The following is a 12500-nucleotide window of genomic DNA, read 5'->3' on the forward strand; positions in this document are numbered from 1 at the left end:
AAAAGAGAAAAGCAGCAAATCTTCACATTAAAAAAGCTGGAATCAAATATTTTTTGGGGCTTTTGACTTTAAACAATTATCTGATGAATTGATCCTTTATGCTCTTAATTAGCTCAGAATGATCTCGTAAAAAAAGCAGCTGCGTCTCCTTTGAGAATGAAAGAGTCCAAAACGTAGACGAGGACTTGAACTCAAAACCATCTGCTCACACGTAGCTGCAGGCCAGAGACTAATTAGGACGCTGGAGAAAGAGAGCAGAAGAAGAGGAAGAAGACTCTTCCACTGAGGGGTAAACAACTCTCACTGCAGCGTGGCCGACCGGAGGAATAAATACGGATGTCAGCTGGTGACCTTGTTCATCACACCTGTGACACCTGCCCTCATTTAAACACACATGCATCCTTCTCATCCTCCTCTGGGGGGGAGGGGGGGGTGATGGCTACATTAAAAGGGACAATGATGCGTTTGAGGGGGAAGACGAAAAGGGCAAAACAGGAAAAAGGGCACAGCGGAGTTCGATAGCAGGAACACGGAGGTAAGACGTCAGCTTGGTGACCTTTACATCCGCTGAGAGTCAGAGCTTGTGAGCCTCGAGCGGAGGAGACGCTCTGGACGCTTTGTCCAGAGCGTCTCCTTTAGATGCTTCACGAGATCACTGACAAACACGTGAAGATTTTAGCTGAACTATGAAGCCTTGTGCAGCTCAGAAAGGGAATTATTTTTAGTGCAGAAAATATCCAACAGAAAGCACCCAAAATACTCAAGGATTGGATTAAACTGTGACAATCAGAGCTTAAATAAAAATAATAACAAAAGCATGGAACCTAGAATGGGAAGACACAAATGTTAAAAACAATTCTCAGATCACTGTTCAGTCTATGATAAAAAAAAAAATCTAAATAGCTCATTTTTGATACAAAATCCTGTTTCAGTTCATGTTTTTGTTACAATAATAATAATAAACTATAAAAACAAAGTTCTTGCAAAACATATTTCAATACAGACATCATTGGAGACATGTTTCACTCTAACTAAGAGAACACAGGGATGTTGTTTTTAAGAAATTGCCGCATTGCATTCTGGTCATTTGAAGCTTCTGTCGGAGCAAACCAACTCACCTTGAGGTCTCTGTGGACGATGTGCTTCTGGTGGCAGTACTGCACCGCCGATACAATCTGTAGGGGAGAGATAATTTAATGTCTGTTCTGTTCGGTTCTCAGGCTGCGATGTAGGATGTGGTAGAGGGAGGAAGAGGAGGAGGAGGAAGAGGAGGAGATGTGGTCGATAGCGGGACGGTGGTAGAACGGGTTCCTTCGCAGCACATCTACCTCCGAGGCTTTATCAATATTAAAAAGGGTTTAAAAACAGGCTGTTTGGGGATTAGTTTGATTTCTTCCATTTCCAAATTTAATCATTTGTGGACTTCGGCTTTCAAGCCTTGAGTTTTGGCGTTTTTTGGCCGTCGCCATTTTGTTTTGTTGGAAACCATAAGTGACACTCAGAGGGTTACTGTTGATGTTGACCTGTCAATCACCTTGTAGCCCCGTCCAAAAGCTTTATGGTCTGTTTGACTCTAAATTACCATAATTAACTAAATAAACATCATGCTGTATTGAAGAAGACTTGAAACTAGAGATTAAAACACGGGTCGCCAATTCAAATCTTACAAATAGATAGTGAATAGTGAATGAAGAATAGAAAGTCGTGAGCGCACGGCTGGAGAAAAGAGACATTATTTATACCGCAAGAGTTAGGTGAAGCTTTGTAATCAGATGTTTTGATGTAGTTTTGCATCCACTTGCTTCAATTAATCAAGAATTTGTTGGGGATTCAGGGTTCAAAGTGGAGGCACGAGAGAAAAACTAAGTTTCCTCCAAGGATTTAAAAAGGTAACACACGATGAGGAACTGATTCACAAAACGTACAAATTAAGTCTCCCTTGAAGAGAAGAAGGTCTTCAAACCTTCTTTTTTTTTTAAAAACACAAAATAACTTTAGTTCCGGAGGCGGTCGACAGTCTGAGGGAGCAGAGGTGTGAGAGCAGAACACTGCAGGGGGAAAAAGCTCTGGTACCTGTCTAAATTTAGCCCTGGCCTCTTTTTCCTTCATTCGTCCGTGTGCAACCAGGTAGTCAAACACCTCTCCTGCAGAAAAGAGAGAAAGAGAGAGAGAGAGAGAAATCAGAGAAGTCAGAAACTAAAAGGGGAAGAACAAAACAAGATGGAAACAAAAAGTGAGTCACAGCTTGTGAGGCCACGCAGACGAGAATAACTTCACATGAACTCTTGTGGAGCAGCAGTGAGCTCGCTGCGAGGGCGTTCTGTTGGCCACGTTGAGGACGAGCCGCTTCCTCCATGGCGAGCCTCTACCGGAGGCACCGAGCTGCCGCTGGAGCCGGGGAGGGTTGCAGACCCCTCCAGACAGAAACGTGACTCTGCTTGCTCGCGGCACTAATTGAACTTGAGTGGCTGGCGTGGACGAGCGAAAACATGAACTAAACCAAATAACTAGCTCCCATCTCCTCTACTCCATTTTCACACAGTGTTTCCTGAATCCTTGACACCCTCCCGCTCTCTCGGCACAGACCTGCAGAGGCGGTCAGTGCTGGTTTCTGTACTTCAAAAGATCCACGGATGCTCTCCGGCCCAAAGCACTGCAGACAGAATGTGGCGGTGATTGCTTTGCATGTCGGCGCCAAAAGGTCACGGAGGCCAGAACCACAGATCCGGATCATGCACGCATGCAAAACGGGAAGATAAAAATAAAATATTTGAAACATTTTCTGGCTGCGTGAGATCCCTGAATATGTCAATGATGTGGAAGTAACTTCTTGAGCACATTGCCCAACTGAGTTGCCCTTATTAGAATGCAATCAGCCTCTGATCCAATCCAGCACACCACCAGCAACATGAACCTCAGGAGATGTCGCCGGTCATGTCAACATTTCAGTCAAACGTCTGCTCTTAGCTCTTTGAGCGGAACGCTAACATCAGCGTGCTAATATCTGAGCGCTAACATTTGCTTGCTAATGTCTGAGCGCCAATTTTATTATTGTCTGTGTGCGGACTTAATTGGAACAGAACTTTCTTTGGTCTTTTTTATTTTTATTAGGGCTTTCATGGCGACAATGTTTTAGTCTGGAGCTGGACGAGGTCTTCTGGATTCAGCTCATGACCTTTTCTCTCATCACGGCTCAATACAGAGCTTCATAAACAGCCTCTATTGAGGAAGAAAGAACATCTGCTTTAAACTCGCTTGCAGCTTACAGGTCGGCAAGAACTTTCCGACATCCGGCGAGTTTGTTTTTTATTTTTCTTTGCAAAACAAACCCCACGAGTTCCTGAGATCCACACGCTCGGAAGGTCGCCGTGAGAATCAAAGCCGAACCGAGAGAAATATTAGATTAGTTTAATTCAGGATTGAATGCCCGCCCCATCAGCGGTGATGTGATTTGCTTCTCGGCGAGCACGACTTCCCCGAGGAGCAAATCAATGGCAGAAGTGGCCTTTGAGCCCTATGTGACGCTGCATCCAACGAGGATCCACAAGAAGCCCACGAGAGGACATCCGGCGTGAAGACGAGGAAAATTTAAGATTTCTTCCTGCAAAAGCTCCAAAAACACGACAATGAGACGCCGGCTCCTGTTCTCACAACGAGGACACTTTACTGGAAATGTTTCTCACATTGTTCATTTCATGAGCATTCATCCTCCACGAGCATCCCTCCTTCATGAGCATCCCTCCTTCATCCTTTTTTCTTCTTCTTCACTTGCTGCAACACAAAGTCCCTGTGATGCCAACTTAGCTTAAGCAGCTTGCAGAAACTCTTTGTTGTAAAACCATGGATTGACACGTTTAATGTCCAATAAAAAAAACTGTCCAATAAAAACATCAAAGAATAACTGCCAACAAAACTCCACTATCAGTGCGGAACTTCAACATTCTTCAAAATAAGTTATTTTGATATTCTAAGGCTTTTCTTTTGAAGCGACATCAGGAGATGTTGTGTTTCCCTCAGCGGTCACTAGACACAGACTGCCGTGATGTTCAGTACTAGTGGTGTTTAGTACTAGTGGTGTTCAGTACTAGTTCAGTACTAGTGGTGTTGAGTACTAGTGGTGTTCAGTACTAGTGGTGTTCAGTACTAGTGATGTTCAATATTAGTGTCCTTCAGTACTAGTGATGTTCAGTACTAGTTCAGTACTATTGATGTTCAGTACTAGTGGTGTTCAGTACTAGTGGTGTTCAGTACTAGTGGTGTTCAGTACTAGTACAGTACAATTGATGTTCAGTACTAGTGATGTTCAGTACTAGTTCAGTACTATTGATGTTCAGTACTAGTGGTGTTCAGTACTAGTACAGTACTAGTGGTGTTCAGTACTAGTGATGTTCAGTACTAGTTCAGTACTATTGATGTTCAGTACTAGTGGTGTTCAGTACTAGTGGTGTTCAGTACTAGTACAGTACTAGTGGTGTTCAGTACTAGTGATGTTCAGTACTAGTTCAGTACTATTGATGTTCAGTACTAGTGGTGTTCAGTACTAGTGGTGTTCAGTACTAGTTCAGTACAAGTGGCGTTCAGTACTAGTTCAGTACTAGTGGTGTTGAGTACTAGTGATGTTCAATATTAGTGTCCTTCAGTACTAGTGATGTTCAGTACTAGTTCAGTACTATTGATGTTCAGTACTAGTGGTGTTCAGTACTAGTGATGTTCAGTACTAGTTCAGTACTAGTGGTGTTCAGTACTAGTGGTGTTCAGTACTAGTTCAGTACTAGTGGTGTTCAGTACTAGTACAGTACTAGTGGTGTTCAGTACTAGTACAGTACTAGTGGTGTTCAGTACTAGTACAGTACTAGTGGTGTTCAGTACTAGTACAGTACTAGTGGTGTTCAGTACTAGTGGTGTTCAGTACTAGTGTCCTTCAGTACTAGTGTCCTTCAGTACTATTGATGTTCAGTACTAGTGGTGTTCAGTACTAGTGGTGTTCAGTACTAGTTCAGTACTAGTGGTGTTCAGTACTAGTTCAGTACTAGTGGTGTTCAGTACTAGTGGTGTTCAGTACTAGTACAGTACTAGTGGTGTTCAGTACTAGTGGTGTTCAGTACTAGTGATGTTCAGGACTAGTGATGTTCATTACTAGTTCAGTACTAGTGGTGTTCAGTACGAGTGATGTTCAGTACTAGTGTCCTTCAGTACTAGTGTCCTTCAGTACTAGCGGTGTTCAGTACTAGTTCAGTACTAGTTCAGTACTAGTGATGTTCAGTATTAGTTCAGTACTAGTGTCCTTCAGTACTAGCGATGTTCAGTACTAGCGGTGTTCGGTACTAGTTCAGTACTATTGATGTTCAGTACTAGTGATGTTCAATATTAGTGTCCTTCAGTACTAGTGGTGTTCAGTACTAGTGGTGTTCAGCACTAGTGGTGTTCAGCACTAGTGTCCTTCAGTACTAGTGATGTTCAGTATTAGTTCAGTACTAGTGATGTTCAATATTAGTGTCCTTCAGTACTAGTTCAGTACTAGTGATGTGCAGTACTAGTTCAGTACTAGTGATGTTCCGTACTTTACATTACATTTAGCTGACGCTTTTATCCAAAGCGACTTACATTTTTGCTCTATACACCGTAGACACAGCAACGGGGAGCAATTAGGGGTGAAGTGTCTTGCTTAAGAACATGACATGGACTAGCAGAGCCAGGGCACGAACCACCAGCCCTTTGAAAGACAGGCATGCTAACCACTTAGCCACAGTTGCTCATGTTCAGTACTAGTGGTGTTCAGTACTAGTGGTGTTCAGTACTCGTGATGCTCAGTACTAGTTCAGTACTCGTGATGCTCAGTACTAGTTCAGTACTCGTGATGCTCAGTACTAGTTCAGTACTCGTGATGCTCAGTACTAGTTCAGTACTCGTGATGCTCAGTACTCGTGATGACTCGAAGCACACGACTGTCTGCAGTGAAACTTCCAGACAAGAATGAGGAAACACAGAAAAATAAAGCACGACTCTGCATTTTGTGGTGCAGATGGCGACGTCACGCTTCCCGTTCTGGATAAATAATATCCATAAAGAATCTCCCTCAAATGCATGTCGTCAGGTGGAGGTGCCGCTGCAGACTAAACGCAGCTCCCAGCATGTTAATTATTAAACAAACGCATTTATCACATGTTGGTGTTAATTACTCATAGTTGTGAGGCACAGCGTCTGCAGACACGAGGACTCCTATCATGCTGATTTCTGTTTGAGGCTTAATATCTAGAAGGAGCTTTTCCTCTGAACTGAGTCATTGAACACGTTGCTGTTCAGGTGAGAAGGAAACAGTTTGATCTCAGTCTCACCACCGCTGGCGTACTCCATCACCAGGTAGAGCGTCCTCTCCGTCTCTATCACCTCGAAGAGCTTGACTACAGAAGGAGAGAGGGAGAAAGAGGGAGAGGATGAAAGAAGAAGAAGAAGAAAAATAATGAGGAGGGAGAGAGAGGAAGGAGAAGGAGGGAGATAGATGGAGGAGGGAAGAAGGAGGATGGGGAGGAGGAAGGAAGAAAGAAAGGAAAGGAAGAAGAATGAGGAGAGAATAAGGAGAAGAAGAGAAAGAAAAAGAATAAGGGGAAGAGGAGCAGGAAGAATAAGGGGAGGAGGAAGAAGAGAGAGAATACATTATACATTGAATTATGCTAAAAGATGGAGGAGATTCAGACATAAATACATCATAAATAAATAAAAATTCCAAGGTGTTTACGGTGTTCATTGTTACTAAGGTTATACGAGTACTTTCATGTGGAAGAGTTTTCACTGTGAAGCTCCAGATTAAATAAATAAAACAATAAATATAACAAAACATAAGCAGCAATAAAAACATCCAGAGTAAAGTTGCGTTGCACAGAGTGTGAGTGTTCACCTCAGCACTGCATCGAGCCGATCTTAGCAGCACTGGATATTTACTGCAGTGAGTTCGACTCAGATATAAAAAGAATGAGCGGCTAAATATAGACAAGGTGGGATGGAGAGACAATGAGAGAGATGGAGAGGAAGAGAGAGCGAGAGAGAGAGCGAAAGATCTCCATCGTGATTAGACTCACATGTCTGCAGAGGAAACCTCAGAGAGGAAGTTAAAAGTAATTAGCGGGGAGTCTGTCTCCTTCTCACCAAAACACTTGTGTGTGTGTGTGTGTGTCGTTATTTATCTTCTTTGTTAAAAGTTTCTGTTTTACAGTGAAGTTGAAACCAGAAACAAAGAGAGACGTGTGAAACATCTCCAGCTGAACGCAATATTTACCATTCATAATATCAGATAGAGGCTCCTCCTTCTTGTGTGAACAAAAACTAAATAAATAAAACAGGACCTAAAAGCCTGAACCAGCGAGTTGAAACCAGCTGATGAGATTCAGGGTTATGTGACTGTCCAGCAGCAGAAAGGTCAAAGGTCAGAGAGGCTTTCGCATGTCGAGTGACCAGACTCTCACCAGCATTCATATTCAATCACGCCACATCTTAAATCTCACTCACCTATATTAGGATGATTCAGAATCTTCATTATTCTAACTTCTCTGAAAAGCTGAAATGAAGAGAAGAGAAATGTTTAGTTAATGTGTCAAGATGTTATTGTTATATTCACACAAAGGTTAGTACTTTTTATTAAACACATGAACCGTCTGTTCATCTAAAGGCTTAAGACCTTTACAAATATTTAGCATGCCAAGATTCTCCATATCCAAATTAATACATAACAATGTCAAAAATAAAACGGCTGTAAAATCATTTGTATTACCGTTTTCTAAATGGAAGTCAACAGATCTTAATTTCCTCTCAAACATCTCCTTCAAAACTACTTTTTAGTCAAGTTTCTCAACAAAAAAAAACTACAATTTACAAGATGACATCATCACAAGAGTCTACCGTCCCTAAACTAATTTTTACTGAATAGAGCCCGAACGAGCAGCTAAGTTAGTTAAATGGTGACTACATGGTAGAAGAAGAGGTTGAGGAGGAGGAGGCGAGGAAGGGGAGGAGGAGTAGGAAGAGGTGAAGAGAAGGTGCCGGAGGAAGAGATGGAGGAGAAGAGGAAGCGGTTGAGGAGGTGAAGAAAAGGAGGTGGAGGAAGAAGAGGTGGAGGAGGAGGAAGAGGTGATCAATAATACAGAGCGTTAACGCAGCTCGACATGCACCGGCACATCTCCACCCTCAGCTCTAATAAGGAGACTGCTGGCCGACACACGCTGCTCCTCCTTCTCTTGAAGAAGAACTGAGCTATCCTCCTCCTCCTCCTCACTGAGTGCTCTGTATTATTGATCACCGTTAGCGACACTTGGCTCTCGTCCTCTCATGAAAATATAAAGTCATCAATGTTTTATTTTTCCTGTCGAGATGTTTTTCAGCCAGAAACCTAAAAAAAAAAAAACTTCCAACAAAACGTAGCAGGTCCAGAACTCCAAATGAATTTTTATTTTGATGCTCAACATTTTCTTCTAGCTCAGAAGATGAATTATTAAAACCGGATTGCGTTTCGTCAGCAGCATGACGATTTTTTTTATACCTTCACAGTTATCTGCACGTTTATGCTCCTGCTGCACAACGGTTCTTTTAAATGTTTTAATTCATTATTTATTGTGCGTTGATTATTTCTGTGACCAACTTTAGTAAAACAATCAGTTAAAATCATAAAATGGCAAAAAGAACATCTTAAGTTCTAGATATTATTGCTTATGATGATTATATTGTTTGCACATAAGTAATCTTCTGAAAGAAAGAAACTTAAACTCCATCGTACATACGTGAGAAAGAGGAGGAGAAGGAAGATGAGGACGAGGATAAGAGGAGAAAGAGGAGGAGGCAGAAGAGTAAGAGGAGAAGGAAGATGGGGAGGAGGAGAAAGAATAAGACAAAAGAGGAAGAGAAAGAAAGAAGAAAGAGAAAGAGGAGGCAGAAGAGAAAGAGGAGAAGGAAGATGGGGAGGAGGAGAAGGGAAGGAGAAGGCAGAAGAGGAGGAAGAGAAAGAAAGAAGAAAGAGAAAGATGAGGAGGCGGAAGAGAAAGAGAAGGAAGAAGAGAAAGTGGAGGTGGAAGAGGAGGAAGTAAATGAAGAAAAGGAAGAGGAGGAGAAAGAAGAAGAGGAGAAAGAAGAGGAAGAGTACTTCCAAAGTAAAGAGGAATACGTCTCAATATCTTTGCTGATAACTATATTTTAAGCTCCAGACAAAAAGAAAAGCAACATTAATCAATATTTTCTATTAGTTTCTCCTTTTGTCACCTTGGCAGGGTTAAAACAACAACTGGCCAACGGAAATTGTTGTGAGCCCAAGTTGTGGGTTCAGACTGAACATTTATTTGGTTGAATTATTAATACTAGTTTGTGAATTATTCATTCAACTAGTTTGATTATAAAATACTTTACGGAACAACTCCCAAAAAATAAATTCTACAAAACCTTTAGTTAAAAAAGGAAAATTAATGAATGAATTAGTTAAATGTGGTTTTAGCGTAAACATTTTAAAAAGATTGTCGAACAACAGAATTAATCAGCAACAACTATGATGATCAATTAAATATTAAAGTCGATTATCAGGACGACGACCAAACTTTCTCCGGTTTTATTAATCAGAATATAATTTGAGATATATATATATATATATATATATATATATATATATATATATATATATATAAAAATAAAATGTATTATTATGTGTTGCGGTTCTAGTAATGATCACAGACTGAAAAAAAAAAATATATATATATATATATATGTATTTTTTAAACTCTTAAAATACCAATGGAGTAAATGCTGATAAAGATCCATTAATTAACATGTTATATTCTTGGTAATAGACGGTAAAACAAATTGTTTAATGGGAATTTATATGTCGCACTATTTCTTGTCCAGGACCAGTAGCTTTATGCTAAGCTAATGGGTTGTTGGCTTCAGAGTGGCTTTGATGATTTCATCGTCTAACTCTCGTGCAGGAAAGCGAGTGCGTGATTAAAATGAGCGTCAAACCTCCACATCAGAAAGAAAGAAACCATGAGCCTATAAATAGAAACGGGACAGAAATAGGAACATTTAAAGTGTCAATCATAAAATAAATAAAGTATATGGAGAGTTGTTTTTTTTTCTTCAAGTGTTCCAGTTCCTTAAATAAACATGAAGGTTTGAGTCCAGCAGAGGAACAACTTCCTGGAATTAAAGCAGGAAGCTAAAACACAACGAGGCCGCAGACAAAGAGTCGGTCGCTGGTGTACCGCACCGCCGTGACTCAATGTGCGGTTGTGTCGTTGGGTCACAGCCCAGTCGCCTAGAGGCCCCTGAGGGCCGCGAGGCACGAAGGGCCGCAATCAATGTACAGCTTTGGAAAAACTGATGGAAAACCACGCTGACGAGGGGAGAAGAGACGTGGCTGAACATCAACACATCATCATCATCATCACCACCACCACTGATGAGCTAACAACCCTCAGGAGCTACAGAGTCGATATCGCTCTGACTTCAACGAAACCACTTTCCGGACGAGAGACCGAGCCAAAATGATCAACGCACACACACGCACTAAAAGAGAAAGTTTTCACACCTCTGAACATTTTGTTTATTTAACCAGGAAACCAACCAGTCCCTCCCACTTACACCACAACCAACCAGCATGAAGAAAAACGACAACAGTGAACAGTTTCAGTTTCTCTTGGAGGCAAATATGTAAAAAAAAAAAGTAAAAAAAAAAAAAGTATTTACTTCTTTTTCCTGAACAGAAACTAAAGAGAGCAAAGAGATGTACTTGAGTACATCTACTCAAGTACAACTTCACCAAACCCTTTAATGCTACTTTATATGTTGTACTTTTAACTCCACTAACCTTATTTAATAACTTTAGTTATCTATTTGCAGATTCCGATTGAAGCAAAAATATAAAAATCACCAAATAAAGATTTATATTTAACTCCAGCAGCATCGGCCATTAAAATGAGCTCCAACATTACAGAGAATACTGTCTCACATACATACATACATACATACACACACACACACATATATACACACACAATAGGGTTGCAACTAACGATTATTTTAATAATCGATTAGTCGGTTGATTATTTTTTCGATTAATCGGATAATATATTTTTTTTAATCAAAAAAAATATATTGACCGGGGGGGTTACGGCATGTTTCATCACGCTACGTTTTTTTACAAGCAAGACTGAACTGTAACGGAACATAAAGTAACTTTAACGACAATACACAACCCAAACACGTTAGCTAACGTGATAGCAAGCTGACTAGCTTCCATTAAAAACAAGTTTGAGGAACATGAAGACGCTGATTGGCCAAGACTCGACTCGTCAAAGATCGTCTATTTTTGAGAAGATCACAACCTCAGCTTTTCTCGTGTCTCACTCCAATCTCAGAAACGCTATATATATATATATATATATATATATATATATATATATATATATATATATATATATATATATATATATATATATATATATATATATATATATATATATATATACATACATACATACACACACAAATACTCAATCTGTTGTGCTTCATTAATTAGTAAATGAGCAGCGTGGGGTAATTACCTTCTGAAGGCTGTTGGGGTTCAGCTGCGTCTTGTCTATGATCTTAATTGCCACCTGTGGAGAGAGAGGAAGGGGAAATATTAATAAAAATACACAAAGCTGAGCTAAATGGGACGTAAGAGAAGAGGAGGGGAATTAATCAAGAAGCAAGAGCCTGAATGTATCTGAGACAGTTTCCACTTCAGTGACGGCCGGCCAATAGAACACCCACCTTGAGCCATAAAATAAATAAATATATATATATATATATATATATATATATATATATATATATATATATATATATATATATATATATATTAAAATTATAATGAATTATACAAATTGTCAATAGTTGTGTTTTTGATCTATGAAATATACTCAGTAATATTTGTAAAATAGGATATCTGCGCAACATATGCTTTTCCTGCTTGTCTTCCTGCTTGTCCTCTCCGCTAGTGCACCTCATCTGCTCCCGTGCACGTCTCTGCTGCTAGTGCACGAGCTGGGGCCAGATCCATTTGGCCCAAGAAAGGCGGGTCTAATAAGCAGTTCAGCCAATCACTGATTAAAGATATAAATGAGTGACATACAATTTATCCAATCAGGGGCCTAAATAGGCTCGTTTGTTAGAGCTGCTTCTCGCCTGGAATCCAGACGAGAGCAGGCAGCCGCAGCAGGGGGCGTTATCAAAAAACTGCGATCAAGTTGGACAGTTTTCAGCTCAGAAAATCACATCAAAACGATCGGAACTAACAGGAAGTCATTTTTTCTATGTGTTGTATAAATATGATTTTGTATTATCAACCACACAAGATGTGTTTTTAGATCAAACATGAGACGAAGTCAACAATCCAGCGTTAAGTATTACAACTACAAATAAAATAAGGATTTTCTACAACACGTGGTGTTTGCGGTCAGATCTAAGAGCCAATCAGCTCTCTGATG

The 12500-nt window shown here is 40.4% G+C and overlaps 1 protein-coding gene across 2 annotated transcripts in view; it reads right to left on the reverse strand.

Annotated features, from left to right (window-relative positions):
- The window catches only part of mark3a (MAP/microtubule affinity-regulating kinase 3a), a 38330-nt gene that overhangs the window by 20917 nt on the left and 4913 nt on the right, over positions 1 to 12500 (reverse strand). Inside the window, exons 3-7 of one of the 2 annotated variants that reach the window (XM_079220430.1) lie at positions 11574 to 11627; positions 7504 to 7552; positions 6336 to 6401; positions 2074 to 2144; positions 1119 to 1175 (exon numbers count right to left, since the gene is read on the reverse strand). In XM_079220430.1, coding sequence (XP_079076556.1) covers positions 1119 to 1175; positions 2074 to 2144; positions 6336 to 6401; positions 7504 to 7552; positions 11574 to 11627 — 297 coding nt within the window. Of the gene's footprint in view, positions 1 to 1118; positions 1176 to 2073; positions 2145 to 6335; positions 6402 to 7503; positions 7553 to 11573; positions 11628 to 12500 lie in introns of those variants that run through there. The other variant, XM_079220429.1, reaches the window with a different exon arrangement.

The sequence above is a fragment of the Taurulus bubalis genome (genome assembly GCF_910589615.1).
Source record: "Taurulus bubalis genome assembly, chromosome: 1".
Classification (NCBI taxonomy): Eukaryota; Metazoa; Chordata; class Actinopteri; order Perciformes; family Cottidae; genus Taurulus; species Taurulus bubalis.